The 25175-nt window shown below is 44.4% G+C and overlaps 2 protein-coding genes across 2 annotated transcripts; one reads left to right on the forward strand and one right to left on the reverse strand.

The window, feature by feature from the left end:
* The first annotated feature begins 2605 nt into the window (after positions 1-2605).
* On the forward strand, positions 2606-5045 carry LOC123171521 (probable leucine-rich repeat receptor-like protein kinase At1g35710). Its single transcript, XM_044588981.1, has 2 exons — positions 2606-3798; positions 3864-5045. The coding sequence occupies exons 1-2, from the start codon at positions 2606-2608 to the stop codon at positions 4738-4740; spliced, it is 2070 nt and encodes a 689-aa protein (XP_044444916.1). The 3' UTR covers positions 4741-5045.
* A 6813-nt stretch (positions 5046-11858) lies between these two features.
* LOC123167920 (uncharacterized) lies at positions 11859-14434 on the reverse strand. Its single transcript, XM_044585780.1, has 3 exons — positions 13987-14434; positions 13279-13415; positions 11859-12873 (listed from the first exon to the last, which is right to left on the reverse strand). Exons 1-3 carry the CDS (start codon positions 14191-14193, stop codon positions 12231-12233), a joined length of 987 nt encoding a protein of 328 aa, XP_044441715.1. The 5' UTR covers positions 14194-14434; the 3' UTR covers positions 11859-12230.
* Positions 14435-25175: the final 10741 nt, after the last annotated feature.

The following is a 25175-nucleotide window of genomic DNA, read 5'->3' on the forward strand; positions in this document are numbered from 1 at the left end:
TTCTTTTGTGAAACATGACATGGTCTATGCCTACCTGCCTCACCGAATATAATTAGACAAATATATGTTTGACGACTATAGTAGCTTAGCCTTGTGCTCTCTGGTGTGCTACTACTAATTCAACCAGCAGGGGAGATTATTTTTCCTACTGAATAGTTGCCAATTTCGTATATCAACATCTCATTCATTTCGGCATGTTTAGTTTATCAAACAGACTATGCATCTACTACAGAGGAGATTATTCAACCTGCAACACACAACTAGTTTTGTTTGTGTTGTTTAGAGAAACCCTATTGTCATCTTTCTACTGATAGTGGCAGGCTTCTTCTTCGAGTAGTAGATATACTTAATTATATCATCAGAATTTTAAGATATTTTTTGAGTAGACAGACATATTAAATTTGAATTGAGACACCTATTCCATGAAGGATTTGAACCTACCTTCTATTTTTGTGCCTTTAGTAGGCTTAGTATTTTCGACAGTTGCACTGAATTCTTTAGCAGAGCAGGGAGCGATCGCCTACGTGCTCCCCTTTTCCTTCCGTTTTTATATTAACTTTTGAAAATGGGCCGTCCTGGTTACTGTAAAAATATTTAGCGAGACATTGTACCGTCTCGCTTAATGTGAGATATAGTCGCCAGGCTACTATCTTCCATCAAGCGACTCATAGCCGCACCTAACTTGGTTGGTTCCTAATTAGCGCTCAACGTGCTAAATTGTATCCAATGACCAATGAGATTGCCGATTTCGCACTCTGGGCACTAAATTGTGTCCAATGCGATTCTGCGTCAAATTGTCCACGAGCCGCACAAGTATTTGAAATGATCGACTGGATCGGTCCATTTAACAGTGAGGTGTGCGTCCCACCGATCCCGGTTTTTAGGAACCTTCGGGAAGCTTGCAAGCCTTTTTTCAGTTTTGGGAACCTTTTAGAAGGTTCCTAAACCATTTCTTTTTTATTTTTCATTTTTCTATTATCTGTTTTTCCTGTTTATTTTTTCCTTTTCATCTTTTGGTTCATCCTTAATTTTTCTTTTTCTTTCATTTTTTCCTTTCTTTCTGTTACTCTTTTCCTTTTATTTCCTTTATTATTTTCTTTATTTTATTTTCTTTTTGAAGTTTAGTTTTCTTTTTCAACAAAGTTACAAGAAATAAAAAAATGTTTACATTTTTAAAATTTTATCATTTTTCTAAAATGTTCCTGATTGGAAATTTAGTTCAACTATTCAAAAAAAAAAGATTTCCAGCTATTGTTCGCTTCTTTTACAAAAAGAGTTTAGAAATTAAACAAATTCAAAATTGTTCGCCTTTATATTGAGTTCAAAAATTCAGAAAATGTTAGGGAATTTCAAAAACAATTCCCACTTTAAAAATTTGTTCAGAAATTTGAACAAGTATTCATGTTTGCAAAGTTTTGAAATGTTCGGTGAATTTCAGTAATTATCACGTTTTTATTTATATTCACAAAGTCAAAAAATGTTCAAGAATTCCAAAACAAAAGTTCTAACTTTGCCAAATTTATTGATTGATAAGAAACAATGTTTATGCTTTCAAAAGCAATTCTCAAACTCAAAAAAATGTCTTGAAAATTTACAAAAAGTGCGCATTTTGAAAAAAATATTCATAATTTCAAAAAGAATTCGTATTTTCAATTTTTGCTCCAATTTCCAAAAATGTTTACATTTTTGTAAAGATTGTTCATAATTTCAAAAAATGTCGTCATTTTCAATTTTGTTCCCTTTTTCAAGAAATGTTTGAGAATCCCAAAAAATGTTTGCATTTTCATGATATATTCTTTAAAAAATGTTCATAACTTTGAAAGTATTGGTGTTTCAGAGAATATTTAGTTTTTTCAGAAAGAAAATAACATTCAAATTATTTTACAAGGTTTAAATTTTTTACAGCTTATAGTTCATATACACCGGATTGTCGGTCTAGGTAAAAATTCCTAGGTGTTACAGTGGCTAGCGAGTTGGTTCACTGGATAGGTCTTTAATCATCTCATTCTATTTTCGCCGCTTTAGCCTTTCTTATTCGGCTCTGTATGAGCTTGTTCTCGATAACAGACTTTTGAGGCACTTGGTTTAATAAAAGGGCTGCATGCATCACTCTGATGCAGAGGCTGGAGGTAATCCTTCTTTTCTAAAAATATGATATATGCATGTCATACTTTCTGTAATTCAGTATTGCCACCATGTATGTCTATTACTTGGGGTGACAAATAGACATACATGGTGGCAAATAGTTTTTTTTTAGGGTCATGGTGGCAAATAGTTGTGGATCGGGCATCGGACTATTCGCATTATCGGTTCAGACATCTTGGCCACTGGGGCGAACATTCTTGTGGTCCAGACTTTTCTGAAGAGACGAGCATCGGACTGGCTGTTTTGGGTGGTGTACAATTGCACTTGAACTGTTAACACAACCACAGCTACACACATCATCCACCATCGAGTGCAGACTAGTAGTCACTTACCTGTGAGGCTGAGAATTAGGATACCCAAAAAATTGTCCAAGTTTTCCACACCAATCTCTTTCATCTATGTAAACTAAGTCTAAGGAGATGCTCTGCACCTTGCCATTTTCTCACCCAGCAACACTTCAATGGCGCCCCTGAAGAAGCTCTTCCATACCTCACTTCTCCTGCTAGTATGCGCAGCCAAGGCGGCCAACCCCGAAGCGGAAGCGGAAGCACTTCTCCGATGGAAGTCCACTTTGGTTGGCGCCAACTCGCTATCCTCATGGTCGACCGCGAATTCCACCTGCTCTTGGTTCGGCGTCGCCTGTGACGCTGCCGGACACGTTACGGAGCTCAGCCTTCCCAACGCCGGCCTCAACGGTACGCTCGATTACTTGTATTCGGCAGCACTCCGGAACCTCACCAAGATCAAACTCAACAAAAATATTCTTGCTGGCGCCATCCCGGCAAACATATCCATGTTGCTCACGCTCGCCTTTCTGGACTTGGGCAGCAACAGTCTTGTTGGCTCCATACCTCGCTCATTCTCCAGGCTCCAAAACCTCAAGGCACTGCGGCTCTCTGCAAATAATCTCACAGGAGGAATCCCGGAGGAGCTGGGGATGATATCTGGGTTGGGGAATCTTGTACTGTACGGCAATCCCCTTGGCGGGTCGATCCCAGCATCACTCGGGCAGCTTCAGTTGCTACATATGCTCCACATACAAAACGCTAGTCTGGTTTCCACTCTTCCACCCGAGCTGGGGAACCTTACTAGTCTTAAGTACATGATCCTGTCACAGAATCAGTTATATGGAAGTTTGCCACCATCTTTTGCCAGGATACAAACATTGTTATTTTTTCACATGCATGGAAATAATATCAATGGTAGCATCCCGTCAGAGATGTTTACAAATTGTACCAAGCTCGAGCGTTTCATTGTATATGGAAACTTGTTAACTGGAAGCATCTCATCGCATATCATCAAGTGCAAGGAGCTCGAGTTTTTTGATGGATCCGGAAACCTTTTAACTGGAAGCATCCCAAGGGAGATAGGGAGCATGCGAAACTTGCAGGCATTGTTCTTGTGGGAAAATCACCTTACTGGAATTATGCCATCAGATATTGGTAATGCAACATCTTTGAAATTCCTTGACGTCAGCTCCAACCATCTAGAGGGTGAGCTTCCTAGAACTATCTCCTTGCTGGTAAATCTTGTTGCTCTCAGCTTGTCTGGCAACAAGTTTACGGGTACCATTCCTAATCCTGACAGCAAGCAGTTGCCAGTTGTCAAGATTGCCAACGGTAAAGACAATGGCAGCTTCTCGGGAGAATCACGGTCTGCCATTTGTGGATTGACACTTCTGCAGCTCTTAGATCTATCAAACAATGAGCTGTTTGGAGATTTCCTGGTTGCCTCTGGAATTTGAAAGATTTACAAGCCTTGGATTTGTCAGGCAATGCTTTTGCTGGGGAAATTCCAACCTCAACTTTCAACAACTCTTCACTAAGGTCACTGCAATTGTCAGGCAACTACTTCACAGGTTGCTTTCCAGCGGTGTTGAAGAACTTAAAAAGCCTTGTTGTTTTGGATCTCAGTAACAATAAGATTTCCGGTGTAATTCCTCCATGGATAGGGGAAAGCAAACCTTCGTTGAGGATTCTCATGCTACGGGCAAACATGTTCTACGGAAGTATTCCTTGGCAGGAGCTATCACTCCTCCCCCGTCTCCAACTGCTTGATCTTGCTGAAAATAATTTTGTAGGTTCCATACCAGAAAGTTTGGTCAACTTCTCCTTGATGGGACAGACTTTTGTGATGCAACCAGTTGTAACAAACATCATAGTACTTACCAACTATAGATATTATTATTTTTACAATGGCAGCATGGACATAATTTGGAAGGGACGGGAGTACACTTTTAAGGGAAGACATGCCTTTGTGACTGGTATTGATCTCTCTGGTAATTCTCTATCCGGTGAGATCCCTTCAGAGTTAACAAGTCTCAAAGGCATGCAGTTTTTGAATATTTCAAGAAATAACCTATCTGGTAGTATCCCCAAGGACATTGGCAACCTAAAGTTATTAGAGTCCCTTGACCTCTCTTGGAACAAATTAACAGGTCATATTCCTCCTAGTGTCTCAAACCTGACGTCCCTTACCGTTCTCAATCTCCCAACAACCTTCTGTCTGGAGAGATACCTACAGGAAGTCAGCTCCAAACACTTGAGGACCCATCGATCTACAGCAATAATCTTGGACTTTGTGGCCCTCCATTGAGCATTCCATGCACAAACAATTCGAGTAGTACAGAAGCAGTTGATGGCGACCATGAACATGAAACGGTGTGGCTGTACTACTCGGTGATTGCTGGAACTGTCTTCGGTTTCTGGGTATGGTTTGGAGCATTGTTCTTCTGCAAGATCTGGCGGTTTGCGTTCTTCAGTTGCATCGATGCCATGCAGCAGAAAGTTGTGCACAAGATGAAGCATACCTGACTGTATTTATGACACTTATCTGCTTCCCAGTTCCCACTATATAAGCTGCAGCTCTTTGTTTTCTTACACCAATAATCTGCAAGTATATGTGCTTGTAGTGCGCTAGATTGCCTTGTGCGTAGTTGTATGATGTGACCAATGTCCAACCGAATTGCATTAGTTTTTATTCTTTGAATTTGTGTGCTTTCCTACAATGGCATTCCATAGGATTTTTGTGCTCAATCAAGTAAATTCTTGTGTTTTTCTTCATGTTCCCGGTTCGAGATGAGGGTGTCAAATCAACTCAACTAAACAGAATATTTTGTAGACTAATATCACAGAAACAACCTGACAGTCTGTCTCCTCTGTAAAAAAAAGATCAACCTTGATAGTTGTGATCAAGGCATTAACACAAAAATAACATGTTCTTACAAGCCAAGTGGGGGACGGGGCAAAGAGAGAAGTGTGTTTGAGCACTTATGGAACCAGCTGCTAATGCCCCGATGTCGGAACATATACATTTTTTAAGAAAATGGTCAAAACATCTACTACAGGGCAAAAATCCATAAGCACAGATTATTACAAGTCCAAAACAAGTGACAGGCACACAAAGAGGTCGGCTACTATCTAAGCGAAGCTCAGCCACTCCAGTCTCCAGTCGTAGAAAGAAGCTGACAATGATGGAGGTCCAGGAAGTCAGCAAAGAGCAAGCATAATTGATAACCTCAAGGGGGTTGTAAGAGTAATGATAATTTTGACGGCAGATGGTCGTTTATGTTTAATACCATTATTGAAAGCTTGGATCTGAGAGAGATAGAGCTTTCCGGTAAAAAAATTACTTGGGCTAATGCTTTGCCAAACCCGACGTTTGAGAAGCTGGATCGAGTCCTAGCGAGCGTCGAGTGGGAACATAAATTCCCTTTGGTAATGGTCCAGGCTCTCTCGCGCGGAATTTCTGATCACACGCCTTTATTCGTGGACTCGGGTGAGCCAAACCACGTAGGAAACAAAAATTCCTTTTCATTCGAGCTGGCATGGTTTGAACGTGAAGGCTTCTTGGATCTGATAGCCAGCGAATGTGCTAAGGATGCATGAGGTAGGACTTTTGTTGAGCGCTGGCAGAATAAGATCAGGCATTTGAGAAGTTTCTTACGTGGGTGGGCTAAGCACCTTAGTGGGATTTATAAAGTTGAAAAGGAAAGGCTCCTTTCACTTATTCGGTCCCTAGATTTAAAAGTTGAATCCACGATTTTGCAAGCCACGGAGCTTCATGCCAAACTTGAAGCGGAGATGAGGTTGAAAAAGCTTCTCCGTGAAGAGGAATTAAAGTGGGCGTTGCGGGCTAAGGTCCGCAAAGTTGTCCAGGGGGGCGCGAACACTCAATTTTTTCACTTGATCGCTAATGGCAAGCACAGAAAGAAGAGAATCTTTCAGCTTGAACAAGATGAAGGAACTATTTTAGGACAGGATAACCTCAAACTATACATAACCGAGTACTATAAGCAGTTGTTTGGACCTCCGGAGGATAGTTGTGTGTCCCTGGATGAGTCCAGGATTCAGGATGTGCCTCAACTCACTGCTGATGAAAATGATATTTTGGTTGCCCCGTTCTCGGAGAAAGAGGTGTTTGAAGCTATTGCGCAGATGAAAAACAATAAGGCTCCAGGGCCGGATGGATTTCCGGCGGAGTTCTATAAAAAGTGTTGGCATATTATTAAGGGGGATTTGTTACCAATGTTCCATGATCTATTCTCTGGACAGCTTCAGTTATTTTATTTAAATTTTGGAACAATAACACTGCTTCCTAAGAAAACGGAAGCTGTGAGAATTGAGCAGTTCAGGCCGGTCTGCCTCCTCAATGTTAGTTTCAAAATTTTCACCAAGGTTGGGACTAATAGGCTCACACAGATTGCGCATTCTGTGGTGCAGCATTCCCAAACTGCTTTCATGCCGGACAGAAACATCCTAGAAGGGGTGGTGGTCCTTCATGAAACGCTCCGCGAAATTCACACGAAAAAATTAGATGGAGTTGTTTTTAAGGTGGATTTCGAGAAAGCGTACGATAAAGTCAAATGGCCATTCTTTCAACAGGCCTTGCGTATGAAAGGTTTTGATAAAGCCTGGCGACGTCAGGTAGAATCGTTCACGCAAAAAGGGAGTGTTGGAATTAAAGTAAATGACGACATAGGTCATTATTTCCAGACACATAAGGGCCTGAGACAAGGGGATCCGATGTCTCCTATCCTGTTCAACATTGTAGTTGATATGTTGGCAATTTTGATAGGAAGGGCTAAGGAGGCTGGTCAGGTGGGTGGCTTGGTACCTCATCTAGTTGATGGAGGTGTGTCTATCCTTCAGTACGCCGATGATACGATCATCTTTATGGAGCATGACTTGGCCAAAGCGAGAAATATAAGCTAGTGTTATGCTTATTTGAACAATTGACCGGGTTAAAGATTAACTTTCACAAAAGCGAATTGTTCTGCTTTGGTAGAGCCAATGACGAACAAGAGGCATATCGGCAATTGTTTGGGTGCGAATTGGGGACTTTACCTTTTACGTACTTAGGTATACCAATCCACCATCATAAGCTGACAAACAGAGAATGGAAGTGCATCGAGGACCGCTTTGAAAAGAAACTGAGTTGCTGGAAGGGCAAGCTCATGTCATACGGAGGCCGATTAATTCCGATTAACTCGGTTCTCACGAGTATGCCTATGTTTCTTTTGTCGTTCTTCGAAGTCCCAGTTGGAGTTAGGAAAAGACTGGATTTCTATCGATCACGATTTTTCTGGCAGAGCGATGAATTAAAAAGAAAATACCGACTCGCCAAATGGGATATCATCTGTCGACCGAAAGACCAAGGGGGTCTTGGTATTGAGAATCTTGAGGTCAAGAACAGATGTCTTCTTAGCAAGTGGCTGTGGAAGTTATTGATTGAGACTGATGCCATTTGGGCGCAGATCCTCCGTAGCAAGTATCTTCACTCCAAAACATTGTCACAGGTGACAACAAGGCCGACTGACTCACCTTTTTGGAAAGGACTTATGAAAGTCAAATTAACCTTGTTTAATAGGACAAAGTTTATTATTGGCAACGGTGCTAGTACGCGATTCTGGGAGGATACTTGGCTCGGAGAGACCCCCCTTGCCATTCAATACCCCTCTCTATATCGTATTGTTCAACGACGTGAGGCATTCGTTGCAACGGTACTTCAATCCAACCCCCTTAATATTTAGTTCAGAAGGACGCTAGTTGGCAATCGTTGGGAAGAATGGATCCATCTAGTAAGTAGACTTATGGAGGTTCAGCTATCTCAACAACCCGATAAATTGTGCTGGAAGCTTACTAGGTCTGGAGAGTTTACAGTTAAATCAATGTATGTTGATGTTATCAATTCAAGCTCGATTCCTAGTTCCAAACATGTTTGGGCTGTCAAAGTTCCTTTGAAAATCAAAGTGTTTATGTGGTTTGTCCATAAACAAGTAATATTAACCAAGGACAATTTGGCAAAGCGTAATTGGACAGGACCTACTAGGTATAGTTTCTGTGATCGGGATGAAACCATCAAACACCTTTTTCTTGATTGCCCGTTAGCCAAAGTCCTATGGCGGACAGTCCATATTGCATTTAATATTACTCCACCGAGTTCTGTCAACACGTTATTTGGAACGTGGCTTAACGGGATAGAGCCCGAAACAGCGAGACATATTCGCGTAGGAGTTTGTGCTTTATTATGGGCAGTCTGGAACTGCAGAAATGATTTGGTTTTTAACAGAACAACAAATATTCATTTTTTGCAGGTTATCTTCCGAGCCACTGCGTTGATCCGTATGTGGTCGCTACTCACTCCGGCGGAGGCCAGGGAGCGTTTGGTTACTGGATCTATCCGCTGGGAGATGGTAGCATGGGATATCTTCAACCGGTTTGGATGGCGGTCATGTAATAGGATAGGCAATTAGTTTACCTGTCTCTCTTATGCCAGCCGGTTGTGGCTTTTTATGGCCAGTTTGTTTTTGGCCCTTTTGGCTCTCTGTGAGCTCTCCTTTATTTTCGTTTTGAGATTCTAAGACCTTGTTGAACCTATTTATCTTTTTAATAAGTTGGTCGTATGCATCGTTCTGATGCAGAGGCCGGGGAGTCCCCCTTTTTCAAAAAAAGAGCTTTTCAACCGTAACACCACGTGGAGTCAGAGTCGAGGGAACATTCCGACGGTTAAGGTTCAAGACCTTGGGCTCTAATACCATGTTAAGGTTCATGCACTAGCCAACACAACCAAAAGTCCGAACTGACGGAAAGGGCTAGGCAATCTACATATATACTTTGACACCTACTTCGATGAAGTCCATTGTTTCAGAGTACAACAGCCACGGACATGGATAAAATCTGCTAAAAATCAAACACCATCATTCGTTGTAGCGCCCAAGCTCGAAAGGCTTTGGTTTAGTAGTACCTGATTTGCAGTGCCAGTTGAAAATTCAGGATAGGGTTTAGCTGATAACTTGGCATGTTTGGTGTTGTTGGTTAACCTTTGTGGGCAGTTTGATGGATCTGCCTTGTATAGTTGTATGTACCGTTGGTTCCTCAACTTTGTTACTGCTGCGGTGCAGATTCTTCAACTTTGCATGCACATTGTTGTTAATGCAGGGTTGGATTTTGGTCTGTTTACACACTCTGAACTGAACTGAACCCAATACAGAACCACTGTTGTACCAAGAAAATAGAAACGCCAGCAGTTTTCTGATGCCATCATCACAAAACTTTAGCAAATGTATTGTATTGGGCGTGACAGGATATAATGATATTCACCTTGCATAGTTAATGATGTATTGCATTCTTGTGGCATTTGTATGCCCTTTGTATGTATTCCCAACTATTATGTAATGGTACGATGTAATGATATCCACCTTGCAAAAGCATTTCAATATGTGGGTCTATCCTTGATGGGACCTTCGAGTTTCTCTCAGATAGGGTCGCATATTGGGCGTGACAGGATATAACCCCAAGCTTTCTTCTGTCATGCCAAGGTGCCTCTCCTCTACTGTATTATTCTTCAAAACCATTGTGCAACGACACAGGGACGATGACACGTCTCCAGGGGCAATTTGTCGGGACCGGGGTCAGGATTATACAAGCCCTTCATGGAGATATTGCTATTTGGCACTTAAGGCGCTATATAGTAGCCAATTGGTACACACGCACAACTCTCCCGGCGCTACTTCCCGAAATGGGTCAGCCCGTGTAGGCTTCATTGCAGTGGTTTTGGGAACTTACTGAAATGTTCGTTGCAATTTATTCTGGTAGGTTACTCTTGTTTTTCCATCTGCTTTTTTGGTGGTTATGTTCTGGCCTTTTCCTCATTTTCTTTCATCTCCATGGACATTATTTTTTAAAATGTGAGAAACTTCAAATTCGTAACTTTTTAAAATTTGTGATTTTTAAATTTGTGAAAATTCTAAGACTCGTGATCATTTTTAGTAATTTGTTAAACATTTTTAAAAAAAATCACGGATATTTTCAAAATTCAGCAAATATTTTCAAATTTATGAATGTTTTATTTTCCTAGAATTATCAAACATTATTTAAACTCCTCAACTTTTCTGAAAAGTGGATTTTTTGTATGCCGTATTTTATTGTTAAATCTATCAAAAAAACAATAGTCTGATTTTTTTTAAACCAGCGGTTGCTAGTTTTTCAGAGAAACAAGAAAGAAAACAAGTGACGGTAAATGAGCGAGGGGTAAACTGGGCCTGCCCAGATTGTTCAAACCCTAATTTATCCAGCATAGGGGCAATGAAAGAGCAAAGCAACAATAACCCCTCAAAAAAACAGTAAAGCAACAATAGGCACAACGAAGACAATGGTGGACAGTTTGTTCGATCTGCCCCGTATGTACGGTTGGTTTTGTGAACTCTGTAACAGCTGCGGTGCAGGTTTTGAAACTCTGCAACAGCCATGCGTGTATGCAGGGTCAGATTTTGTGTTTGTTGGCTCGATCTGAACTGAATCAAAACCATTGCAGGGCCGCTGCTGACGAAGAAGAAAAAGGAAATGCCAGAAGTTTTTCCATGCCGCCATCACAAAACTTTGGCAAAATTACAACTTCCTGCATTTTCCTGCGTTGTAAGATGGAAAGAAAAAGGAAAAAAAAAAAACAATCAAGTAACCCCTCGGTGCTGAATAAATTGATGGCTCATTTTGATATAAGATCAGTTGGCCAAGCGGACTGTTGTGCACAAGATGAAGCGTACCTGACTATATTGATGACACTTATCTGCTTTCCACTATATATATAAGCTGCAGCTCTTTGTTTTCTTACACCAATAATCTGCAATTATATGTGCTTGTGGTGCGCTAGATTGGCTTGTATGTAGTTGTATGACGTGACCAATGTCCAGCAGAATTGTATTAGCTTTTATTCTCTGAATCAAGTAAATTCTTGTGTTTTTCTTCATGTTCCCGGTTCGAGATGAGGGTGTCAAATCAACTCAACTAAACAGAATATTTTGTAGACGAATATCACAGAAACAACCTGACAGTCTGTCTCCTCTGTTAAAAAAAGATCAACCTTGACAGTTGTGACCATCTCGAACCATCAAGGCATTAACACACAAATAACATGTTGTTACAAGCCAAGTGGGGGACGGGGTAAAGAGAGAAGTGAGTTTGAGCCCCGAAGTCGGAACATCTACATTTTTTAAGAAAATGGTCGAAACATCTACTACAGGGAAATAATCCAGAAGCACAATAGAGGCAATGAACAAGTCTCAGAAAGAGCAAACAAAGAACGGGCATGATGAAGATGGACGACGGTTTCGACGGCTCGCTGACAGGTGGGCCCTGCAGCCACGTCGACCCAACAAAGATACTATCTGTACAGGAAAATAAACTAGTGGTCGCATTTTTGCACTTTCCTAAATACAATGATCAAACCGAATAAAGCAGACATGATGAATGCCAAGTTAACATGTATTTTACTCTGTATATATTGCGATATACAATTATACATGATGAATGATGAATTAGCAGCAGGTGCCACATCAGAAAAACAATGGTGGGGGGGATGCAACTGCAATGTCGTTTGACAGCTCCGTGATCCCGTCAATGTGATCGTCACTATGAGGAGCAAGGATTGAGGTTGCAGAAATTAAATCATGCGTGTCCAACCAAGTCTCCTCTTCCATTTCCCTCCCAACTCAGCTCACATGGATGGCATGACAGATGGAGCTTGCAGCAGCAGAGTGCGCGGTCACACAAAGAGAACTACTATTGCGCCGGTGCATAGACTAAAACTCAGTCCAGAGCAGCTTTCATCCTGCGGCCCGGCGAGGGCTTAGGCAGGCCGTCGAGCAACGGACGGGTGAAGGACTCGTGGTTGAAGGTCCACTTGGAGCTCGACCACATGGAGACCCCGCCGCCATTCTCCGAGTCGGCAAAGCTCGGCGCGCTCGGCGACCTCCGCACCACGGACTTGAACCCATCGAGGAACGAACCGCCGTTGCTCTTCGCGGCGGAATCCGGGCTGCTCGAGTCCGTGCTCAGACGCATGCTGGAGACCGGCCTCGGCAGGAAACTCTTGATCATCTTGATCGAGTCCGACAGAAGGTCGTCGTTGGTGTCAGCCTCCACTTTCTGCCGCCGGCGTATGGAGCCGTCTTGCTTTTCCTTGGTCGCCCCGTTGCCTCTGCCAGTGCTTTGTGTACTGTCAGGTGGAGGAGAGGCATTTGGGGATATTTCGCTGCCAATACCTTGGGAGCCTCCCTTGCTGTACAAGGACATTTCAGTACTGCAATCCATGTCGTCTCCTCTTTCAGAACTCAGGCCGTAGTAGCTCTGCAAGCTGCTCATTGCAAGAGATGACTGCTGCTGTCTAGACTTAACTGAATCTAGTGAATCCATAATGTCCCTGTTTTGCTGATTGTTCGGAGCCCACGCTCTGTAAGCAAAACAATATAAAATGGAGAATAAGCTTAAAACGTGTGCTTTTACAACTGCAGTTATTAGTAAAAATATATTTGGTATGGCAGAACAAAGGCTCATCTATCAACGAAAACGTTCAAAGTAGAGGTGAAATGTCATGATGTGCAGCAAGTCAGAATGCTACACATGCAAAAGGATAGTGCAACCAGCTAAGTACCAATTTATGTACCGCTAAAACAAGTCCTCTTTATGGGACATTAGTTTGATCTTAGAAAATCGGCACCAACAAGAAAACAGGTTGCAGTTCATATGTAACTGACCAATAATCAATAACAATATGAAATTTATGGTCTGTGTGCTACAGCAGGGAAGAAAAATAACTAAAAGCACACGGAACAAACTAACATGAGGAAATGTATACCTTTTCGATCGTAGGCTGGAGCCATTCAGCTTCACAGAGGACGGCATGGGCCTTCCTGGTAGAGGTATGAGCAACGCCTTGTGTGCATACATCTGGCTATCGGTCACAAGGCTATTCGCCCTCTTGATGTCAGATATCTACACACAAAGAAGGTAATTTTAACATGATAACCAAACTCACTATATATGCACTTGAGAGAAAGCCAGCCATAATAACAACTCCAATTTAGTAAACCACCACGGCGAACATGAGGTCCAAATCTGCAATGCAGATACAGAAATGTTTCTGTCGCACGCCAAGATAAGAACAACACCCTGAACTCGGCAAGTGTTTTGCGTCACATTACATGGTTGCATCGCCGGTAGCCAGTCGGCATGAACAGCATAGTTTACTGGTTATTTCGAAGAGGAGCGAGGTAAAGGCTCGGCACTAGGCAGCTGCAAACTATGGGAAATATGAGTGGATGCTTGGATCTTGTCACAGACAAGTCGTCTCTCCTCTCGTGCCGGCACTCCATATCGCATTTCCCTACCAAAACTGAGAATTCCTTCATAATGGATTAATGGTATTGTTCCTTGTATTCAGGAACAATAACATGGAGCACACAGATCACCGCCGCTCTGTAGGTGCAGCGCAGCACCAGCCAAATCATAGCGGACCACACCAGAGAGCAGACACAATCAGGGATGGGAGAGAGGGAGAGGTTACCTCGACGCCGTACTTGATGGCGATGCCGGCGAGCGTGTCCATCCGGGACACCTGGTGCTGTAGGAAGTCCTCCTGGCCGTCGTCCACGGGCGAGCAGCAGGAGGCGGGCGGCGGCGGGGAGGACGGCGACAGCAGCAGCGCGCTGCCCAGCCCTCCGCCGCGGGGCCCGCCGTAGAACTCGTCGGACAGCGGGTGCGAGATCCCCATACCGACCGGCCGCCAAACCAACCCGAAAGCGAAAGGAAACCCCTTGTTGCAGCTGGCACACCAACTCTAGCGCGAGAACCCGGTGTCGGCGGGCAGATCCCGGCGGGCGGCGCGCGAATCCTCGCCCTGGTCGCGGCCGGAGGGGTTCGGGCCTTGGGGGGAATGCGGAGGTGAGGGGAGGTTGGGAGGGTGGGTAGCTGGGGTTGGAGGGTGGGTGGCCTTTGCTTGTCGACGGGGGAGGGGGAGGGGGAGGAAGAAGAGGAGCCAAGCAAAAGCAAAGCCTCCTTTGCTCCTTAATCAATCGTCGGCGCAAAGATTTGATTTTTATTCTACTAACCCCCTGCTGCTGCTTCGCGGAGGAGCCGGGGGTGCACGTGGCCGTCGTGTTCCACGGTCCGCTTCTTCACCCCGCTGACTGGTTGCTTCCTCTTCACACGCCCCCACATAAACAAATAATCGTGCTTTATTTTTGCCAACAAAGAAGGAAAGAATCGTTTTTTTCGTTGGGTCAACCGGAGGAAGCACCGACGCAGCCGGCCGGGACTGGCGGCAGAAATATTATTTTTCTGGCACCGGTGGGAAGATGCTTAAGCTGAAGATGTCAACCCTGCAAGAATCTACTCTACGGCTCCAGCACTTTTTTTAAGGCGGACGATAGGCGCCGGCGGACCGGCCAAACTTTGGGCATGGCAACCTCGGTGGCCGGTTGTAGCATCCTGAGACCTGAGCAGTGGTAGCAACTCTGGGAGGCACACTATAGCCGTTCGACACTCATGCAAAATTTATTCTGGATGTAGCTCCGCCCTCGAGTGGTTTCAGCAAAAATAGATGCCGGTCGTAGCAAATTTTGTTGTGGATGAAGCTCCGCCTTGCCGTCGTCGATGACGCTCGACTGGTTCCAGCAAAAATAGGTGCCGGTCGTAGCAAATTTTGTTGTGGATGCATCGCTGACGCTCGACTGAGTTCCAGCAAAGACACATGCGGGTTGTAGCAATTTTTTTGTGAATGCGGTTTTGTCTCGCCGTTGTTGCTGACGCTCGACTGATTCCAGCAAAAAAAAATTACCGGACGTAGCATTTTTGTATGCCGATCGTAACATTTTTTGCCGTGGTTTGCAGCTCGGCCGCGTCGACTCTCGCAGCCGACACTCTCTGGTTCCAGGAAAAAAAAATGTTGGTCGAAGCATTTTGGCGCACCGGTCGTTAGCATCTTTGCCTCGTGATGCAGCTTCGCAAAGCATGCCGCGGTTGGTTGTAGTCGCATCGGTGGTAGCAAAAATCCCCCATGGATGGAGTGCATTCAGCCGGCCACCCCATGGTCACACTTTGCAGCACATGATGGCCACCCTATTGCAAAGGCGACAGCAGCCGAGCGCGTGGGTGCATACGTGGTTGCGGCGGGCACCAAGAGCAGCGTGCTACGGCGCTCTAGCGGAGCAGGCGTTTGTGGTGAAGGGAAACAAGGATTGGAGCTGCCGGAATGGTCGACAAGACTTGGAAAGAGGAAGCCAAAGTTGTGTCCAGGCAGTCATCAGTTTTGGTAAAACAGAAAAACCAAAGCAATTTTCGACCATTTGACCTGGGGTGAACCGGAGCCAAAGCCAAAGCTGTTCACATGCTTAAACACAGGAAATAATTTCTTCAAAATAAAAAATAAAAGGAGCATACACAATAAACTGGCCCCATGCATGTATTATTTCGATTTCTGACGACAAAAATTGAAGATCAGAACACACCATCTCAAGACATCTATCTGCCCACCTTTTTTTGTTTTTGGTCAGATCAGATGGTCTGCTGGGCCCAGATTGCGCCAAACTGTGCCCAACCACAAAGACAAAGGCAACACATCTCTGACCAAGTGCATCCCACTCTACTAAACTACAAAGGAACTAGTAGCACCACACAGGAGAGCTAGTTGCATTGACCAAGTAGACTTATTTTTTCATGAGTGCTTCCCTTCCCTGGACCGACTGGCCAGTCAAACCTGGCTTACCAGCCAGCCACTTGTTGCACACATAGGCATCCATCTCACTAGTATCAGACCTAAGTTATTAACACAACAACAGGAGACAACAGCAAAAAGAAACAAACGTATAGTGCTAGTGGTAGTACATAGGAGAAGCTCCTTCCTTGGAATCTTCATGCCTTCACACAAAAGCTACCCTACCTTCCTTACCTGGCAGACAACATCATGTTTGTTGGGGAGATGGAAGATCAACCTGTCAGTCCTTAGTGTTTAACTATCATCATGCAGCTCTATTAAGCATGCAGTGCTGCTGTACTATCTTAGGTACAGAGACAATATGATGATTCTTCATCAAATGCCCCTGTTTTTTTTCCTTACAAAGGCAAGTAAAACATTTGTATCAAGGAAAAAAAAGCATGAAAAACACTAGTACGTGCTTTCTGCCAAGGTGGGCTCACCACAGAAGAGGACCCTGCTCTGTGGTGCTTAAGCTGAGATTAGCGGCGTGTTTCCGTCATTCTCCTTCCTTTCTGGCTTATTTCCATCCAGGAAACATATTATAGTGCTTACATAACATTTTAATGCTGGCTATGCTCTCATTTGGGGTAACCTAAGCGGTTTCAGGGGAACTCGGGTAAAATCACCATACAGTTCTATCCCCGAGTACCTCTAATTAAGATGATTACTGATGGTTTACACTTTGGTACACCTCCACTATTATCTTTACTTACATGTGCACAACTGACAGTGATGTGGTTTCTTATCAGCTACTAGGTGCGAATGCAGTCACAACTACACCACTGTCAAACTTATGCTGTGCTGACAGATCTACTACTGATCTTCACTAGATTCATGCCTAGTTAACTGGTTGTATGTATTATAGTTTGTGACTACGAAAAGATACAATCAAAGAGGTCGAGAGCACGTCCATCATTAAACCTCATGACTCTTTGACTTTTTGAATTAAGGGTTCTGAATTGGCATCATGCACTAGTAGAAAACAGGGCTTTGGTCACAGGGCAATATTCACATTAGTCCCGGTTCAGTAACGAACCGGGACTAATGTTAGCATTGGTCCCGGTTCGTGAGGCCAGGGGCCTGCCGGGCCTCATGGGGGCATTGGTCCCGGTTCGTCTGGCCCCTTTGGTCCCGGTTGGTGGAAGACGGCGAAGAAGAAGAGGACGATGACAACTATGTGCCCCCTGAATACGGTGATGCTGCAACGGGGGAAGCTGCTGAAGATCAAGAGGAACCAGACGATGTGCCCAATGATGCTGCAACGGGGCAAGCTGCTGAAGATCAAGAGGAACCAGACGATGTGCTCAATGATGCTGCAACGGGGGAAGCTGCTGAAGATCAAGAGGAACCAGTGCCCGATGATGATGATCTCCATCGGGTCATTGTCGATGCAAGGACGCAATGCGAAAGTCAAAAGGAGAAGCTGAAGTTCGATCGCATGTTAGAGGATCACAAAAAAGGGTTATAGCCCAATTGCGAAGATGGCAACACAAAGCTCGGTACCGTACTGAAATTGCTGCAGTGGAAGGCAGAGAATGTTGTGCCTGACAAAGGATTTGAGAAGCTATTGAAAATATTGAAGAAGAAGCTTCCAAAGGATAACGAATTGTCTGACAGTACATACGTAGCAAAGAAGGTCGTATGCCCTCTAGGATTGAAGGTGCAGAAGATACATGCATGCCCTAATGACTGCATCCTCTACCGCGGTGCGTACAAGGATCTGAACGCATGCCCGGTATGCGGTGCATTGCGGTATAAGATCAGACGAGATGACCCTGGTGATGTTGACGGCGAGCCCTCCAGGAAGAGGGTTCCTGCGAAGGTGATGTGGTATGCTCCTATAATACCACGGTTGAAACGTCTGTTCAAAAACGAAGAGCATGCCAAGTTGATGCGATGGCACAGTGAGGACCGTAAGAAAGACGGGAAGTTGAGAGCACCCGCTGACGGGTCGCAGTGGAGAAAAATCGAGAGAAAGTACTGGGCTGAGTTTGCAGGTGACCCAAGGAACGTATGGTTTGGTTTAAGCGCGGATGGCATTAATCCTTTCGGGGAGCAGAGCAGCAATCACAGCACTTGGCCCATGACTCTATGTATGTATAACCTTCCTCCTTGAATGTGCATGAAGCGGAAGTTCATTATAATGCCAGTTCTCATCCAAGGCCCTAAGCAACCCGGCAACGACATTGATGTGTACCTAAGGCCATTAGTTGAAGAACTTTTCAGCTGTGGAATGGAAACGGTGTACGTACGTGGGATGAGCACAAACAGGAGGAATTTAACCTGCACGCGTTGCTGTTTGTAACCATCAACGATTGGCCCGCTCTTAGTAACCTTTCAGGACAGACAAACAAGGGATACCATACATGCACGCACTGTTTAGATGACACTGAATGTATATACCTGGACAAATGCAGGAAGAATGTGTACCTGGGCCATCGTCGATTTCTTCCGACCAACCATCAATGTCGAAAGAAAGGCAAGCATTTCAAAGGCGAGGTAGATCACCGGAAGAAGCCCGCCATGCGTACCGGTGATCACGTACTTGCTATGGTCAATGATTTACACGTAATCTTTGGAAAGGGTCCCGGCGGACTAGCTGTTCCGAATGACGCTGAGGGACACGCACCCATGTGGAAGAAGAAATCTATATTTTGGGACCTACCCTACTGGAAAGAGCTAGAGGTCCGCTCTTCAATCGACGTGATGCACGTGACGAAGAACCTTTGCGTGAACCTGCTAGGCTTCTTGGGCGTGTATGGGAAGACAAAAGATACACCTGAGGCACGGGAGGACCTGCAACGTTTGCGAAAAAGACGGCATGCCTCCGAAGCAGTATGGAGGTCCTGCCAGCTACGCTCTTACGAAAGAAGAGAAAGAAATCTTCTTTGAATGCCTGCTCAGTATGAAGGTCCCCACTGGCTTCTCGTCGAATATAAAGGGAATAATAAACATGCCAGAGAAAAAGTTCCAGAACCTAAAGTCTCATGACTGCCACATGATTATGACGCAACTGCTTCCGGTTGCATTGAGGGGGCTTCTACCGGAAAACGTCCGATTAGCCATTGTGAAGCTATGTGCATTCCTCAATGCAATCTCTCAGAAGGTGATCGATCCAGAAATCATACCAAGGCTAAGGAGTGATGTGGCGCAATGTCTTGTCAGTTTCGAGCTGGTGTTCCCACCATCCTTCTTCAATATCATGACGCACGTCCTAGTTCATCTAGTCGACGAGATTGTCATTCTGGGCCCCGTATTTCTACACAATATGTTCCCCTTTGAGAGGTTCATGGGAGTCCTAAAGAAATATGTCCGTAACCGCGCTAGGCCAGAAGGAAGCATCTCCATGGGCCATCAAATAGAGAATGTCATTGGGTTTTGTGTTAACTTCATTCCTGGCCTTAAGAAGATAGGTCTCCCTAAATCGCGGTATGAGGGGAGACTGACTGGAAAAGGCACGCTTGGAGGGGACTCAAAAATATGCAGGGACGGATATTCTTGGTCTCAAGCACACTACACAGTTCTACAGAACTCTACCTTGGTGACCCCGTATGTCGATGAACACAAGAACAGTCTGCGCTCCAAACACCCGGAGTAGTGCGACGACTGGATTACATGTGAACACATCAGGACTTTCAGCAGTTGGTTGGAAACACGTCTCAGAGGTGACAACACTGTTTGTGATGAGTTGTACTCGTTGTCCAGGGGACCATCTTTGACTGTATTGACTTACAAAGGATACGAGATAAATGGGAATACATTTTACACGATCGCCCAAGATCAAAAGAGCACCAACCAAAACAGCGGTGTCCGCTTTGACGCAGCAACCGAAAGGGGAAAGGACACATATTATGGTTACATAGTGGACATTTGGGAACTTGACTACAGACATGATTTTAAGGTCCCTTTGTTTAAGTGCAAATGGGTCAATCTGTCAGGAGGCAGGGTACAGGTAGACCCGCAGTACGGAATGACAACAGTGGATCTGAACAATCTTGGGTACACTGACGAACCGTCTGTCCTAGCCAATGATGTGGCACAGGTTTCATAAGGAAGCGAATACATCATACGATGAGCCAAAGCACCACATAGTTCTTTCAGGAAAAAGGGACATCGTGGGAGTGGAGGGCAAGACAGACATGTCTGAAGATTATGAAAAGTTTCATGAAATTTCTCCCTTCAAAGTCAAGGCTGACCCAAGCATCCTGATAAACGATGAAGATTGTCCATGGTTACGGCGCAATAAGCAAAGGACACAAGCGAAGAAAAAGTGAAGACTTTCTCTCCACAACTATTATGATGATACCATGCCAACTTTCAACCTTTTCGTAGTTCATTTGAAATGCCTGTTGTAACAGACGAGTTTCTGTATGAAACCCTGATATCTCGTAACAGATTGTCCATTTTGTACACGAAGTGCATCTAGTTTTTGACGTAACCCTCTCAACTTTTTAGCACATGCTATGTGGGTGAAATGATGACACCATGCCAACTTTCAACCTTTTCAGAGTTCATTTGTAGTGCTTTTCAACTTCCCGGCCATATAGCTCAAAAAAACAGTAAATGCATGAAAAATAACAAATGAAGTCAGAAAGGGTTGAAAATTGATGATGTGGCTTTGAATGGTGCATTTTGAACACACAAAAAGTCTGGTCTTCAAATAAATTCAAAAAAATGAAATCCCTTCGTAACTGATGAGTTTTCGTCCGAAACCTTGATACTTCGAAAGAGATTGTCCATTTTGTACACGAAGTGCATCCAGTTTTTGCTGTAACCCTCTCAACTTTTTAGCACATGCTATGTGGGTGAAATGATGACACCATGCCAACTTTCAACCTTTTCAGAGTTCATTTGTAGTGCTTTTCAACTTCACGGCCATATAGCTCAAAAAAATCAGTAAATGCATGAAAAATAACAAATGAAGTCGGAAAGGGTTGAAAATTGATGATGTGGCTTTGAATGGTGCATTTTGAACACACAAAAAGTCTGGTGTTCAAATAAATTCAAAAAAAATGAAATCCCTTCGTAACTGATGAGTTTCCGTCCGAAACCCTGATACTTCGAAAGAGATTGTCCATTTTGTACACGAAGTGCATCTAGTTTTTGCTGTAACCCTCTCAACTTTTTAGCACATGCTATGTGTTGGGGAACGTAGCAATAATTCAAAATTTTCCTACGTGTCACCAAGATCAATCTAGGAGATGCTAGCAACGAGAGAGAGGGGGTGCATCTTCATACCCTTGAAGATCGCTAAGCGGAAGCGTTGCAAGAACGCGGTTGGTGGAGTCGTACACGGAGCGATTCAGATCGCGGTCGAATCCGATCTAAGCACCGAACAACGGTGCCTCCGCGTTCAACACACATGCAGCCCGGTGACGTCTCCCGTGCCTTGATCCAGCAAGGAGAGAGGGAGTGGTTGGGGAAGACTCCGTCCAGCAGCAGCACAACGGCATGGTGGTGATGGAGGAGCGTGGCACTCCAGCAGGGCTTCGCCAAGCACTGCGAGAGACGAGGAGGGAGAGGGGTAGGGCTGCGCCAAGAGAGAGGGAGACTCGTGTCTATGGCAGCCCCAAAACCCCCACTATATATAGGGGAAGGGGAGGGGCTGCGCCCCCATCTAGGGTTGCCCCCTAGGGGTGGCGGCCAGCCCTAGATGCATCTAAGGGGGCGGCCAGAGGGGGAGAGAGGGGGGCGCACCCTAGGTGGGCCTTAGGCCCATCTGAGCCTAGGGTTTCCCCCCTTCCCCTTTCCCTGCGCCTTGGGCCTCTTGTGGGAGGCGCACCAGCCCACCTAGGGGCTGGTCCCTTCCCACACTTGGCCCACGCAGGCCTCCGGGGTTGGTGGCCCCTCCCGGTGGACCCCCGGAACCCTCCGGTGGTCCCGGTACATTACCGGTGACGCCCGAAACTCTTCCGGTGGCCAAAACGGGACTTCCCATATATAAATCTTTACCTCCGGACCATTACGGAACTCCTCGTGACGTCCGGGATCTCATCCGGGACTCCGAAGAACATTTGGTAACCACGTATATCTATTCCCTATAACCCTAGCGTCATCGAACCTTAAGTGTGTAGACCCTACGGGTCCGGGAACCATGCAGACATGACCGAGACGTTCTCCGGCCAATAACCAACAGCGGGATCTGGATACCCATGTTAGCTCCCACATGTTCCACGATGATCTCATGGGATGAACCACGATGTCGGGGATTCAATCAATCCCGTATACAATTCTCTTTGTCTATCGGTATGTTACTTGCCCGAGATTCGATCGTCGGTATCCCAATACCTCGTTCAATCTCGTTACCGGCAAGTCTCTTTACTCGTTCCGTAATGCATGATCCCGTGACTAACTACTTAGTCACATTGAGCTCATTATGATGATGCATTACCGAGTGGGCCCAGAGATACCTCTCCGTCATACGGAGTGACAAATCCCAGTCTCGATTCGTACCAACCCAACAGACACTTTCGGAGATACCTGTAGTGTACCTTTATAGTCACCCAGTTACGTTGTGACGTTTGGTACACCCAAAGCATTCCTACGGTATCTGGGAGTTGCACAATCTCATGGTCTAAGGAAATGATACTTGACATTAGAAAAGCTCTTAGCAAACGAACTACACGATCTTGTGCTATGCTTAGGATTGGGTCTTGTCCATCACATCATTCTCCTAATGATGTGATCCCGTTATCAATGACATCCAATGTCCATGGTCAGGAAACCATAACCATCTATTGATCAACGAGCTAGTCAACTAGAGGCTTACTAGGGACATGTTGTGGTCTATGTATTCACACATGTATTATGGTTTCCAGTTAATACAATTATAGCATGAACAATAGACAATTATCATGAACAAGGAAATACAATAATAACCATTTTATTATTGCCTCTAGGGCATATCTCCAACAGTCTCCCACTTGCGCTAGAGTCAATAATCTAGTTCACATCACTATGTGATTGTAACGAATCCAACACCCATGGGGTTAGTTCATATCTCGCTTGTGAGAGAGGTTATTAGTCAACGGGTCTGAACCTTTCAGATCCGTGTGTGCTTTACAAATCTCTATGTCATCTTGTAGATGCAGCTACCACGCGCTACTTGGAGCTATTCCAAATAACTGCTCTACTATACGAATCCGGTTTACTACTCAGAGTCATCCGGATTAGTGTCAAAGTTTGCATCGACGTAACCCTTTACGACGAACTCTTTTACCACCTCCATAATCGAGAAAATTCCTTAGTACACTAGTTACTAAGGATAAGTTCGACCGCTGTCATGTGATCCATTCCTGGATCACTCTTGTACCCCTTGACTGACTCATGGCAAGGCACACTTCAGGTGCGGTACACAGCATAGCATACTGTAGAGCCTACGTCTAAAGCATAGGGGACGACCTTCGTCCTTTCTCTCTCTTCTGCCGTGGTCAGGTCTTGAGTCTTACTCAATACTCACACCTTGTAACACAGCCAAGAACTCCTTCTTTGCTGATCTATTTTGAACTCCTTCAAAATCTTGTCACGGTATGTATTCATTTGAAAGTACTATTAAGCATTTTTGATCTATCCTTATAGATCTTGATGCTCAATGTTCAAGTAGCTTAATCCAGGTTTTCCATTGAAAAACACTTTTCAAATAACCCTGTATGCTTTCCAGAAATTCTACATCATTTCTGATCAACAATATGTTAACAACATATACTCATCAAAAAATTCTATAGTGCTCCCACTCACTTCTTTGGAAATACAAGTTTCTCATAAACTTTGTAAAAACCCAAAATCTTTGATCATCTCATCAAAGCGTACATTCCAACTCCGAGATGCTTACTCCAGTCCTTAGAAGGATTGCTGGAGCTTTGCATACTTATTAGCATCTTTCAGGATTGACAAAACCTTCTGGTTGTATCACATACAACCTTTCCTCAAGAAAATCGTCGAGGAAACAATGTTTTTTGACATCCTATCTGCAAGATTTCATAAATAATGCAGTAACTGCTAATATAATTCCAACAGACTCTTAGCATCGCTACGAGTGAGAAAATCTCATCGTAGTCAACTCCTTGAACTTGTCGGAAAACATCTTAATGACAAGTCGAGCTTTCTTAATGGTGACACTTACCATCATTGTCCGTCTTCCTTTTAAAATCCATCTGCACCCAACAGCCTTACGACCATCAAGTAGCTCTTGAAAGTCTATACTTTGTTTTTATACATGGATCCTCTCTCGGATTTTATGGCCTCGAGCCATTCGTCGGAATCCGGGCCCACCATCACTTCTCCATAGCTCGTAGGGTCATTGTTGTCTAGCAACATGACTTCCAAGACAGGATTACGTACCACTCTGAAGTAGCATGCATCCTTATCGTCCTACGAGGTTTGGTAGTGACTTGATCCGAAGTTTCATGATCACTATCATAAGCTTCCACTTCAATTGGTGTAGGTGCCACAGGAACAACTTCCTGTGCCCTGCTACACACTAGTTGAAGTGACGGTTCAATAACCTCATCAAGTCTCCACCATCCTCCCACTCAATTCTTTCGAGAGAAACTTTTCCTCGAGAAAGGACCCGTTACTAGAAACAATCGCTTTTGCTTCCAGATTTGAAATAGGAGGTATACCCAACTGTTTTGGGTATTCTATGAAGATGCATTTATCCGCTTTGGGTTCGAGCTTATCAGCCTGAAACTTTTTCACATAAGCGTCGCAGCCCCAAACTTTTAAGAAACGACAGCTTAGGTTTCTCTAAACCATAGTTCATACGGTGTCGTCTCAACGGAATTGCGTGGTGCCCTATTTAAAGTGAATGCGGTTGTCTCTAATGCCTAACCCATAAACGATAGTGATAATTCGATAAGAGACATCATGGTATGCACCATATCCAATAGGGTGCAGTTATGATGTTCGGACACACCATCACACTATAGTGTTCCAGGCGGTATTAGTCGTGAAACAATTTCCACAGTTTCTTAATTGTGTGCCAAACTCGTAACTCAGAT

This window comes from Triticum aestivum, chromosome 7D (genome assembly GCF_018294505.1).
Source record: "Triticum aestivum cultivar Chinese Spring chromosome 7D, IWGSC CS RefSeq v2.1, whole genome shotgun sequence".
Taxonomy (NCBI): domain Eukaryota; kingdom Viridiplantae; phylum Streptophyta; class Magnoliopsida; order Poales; family Poaceae; genus Triticum; species Triticum aestivum.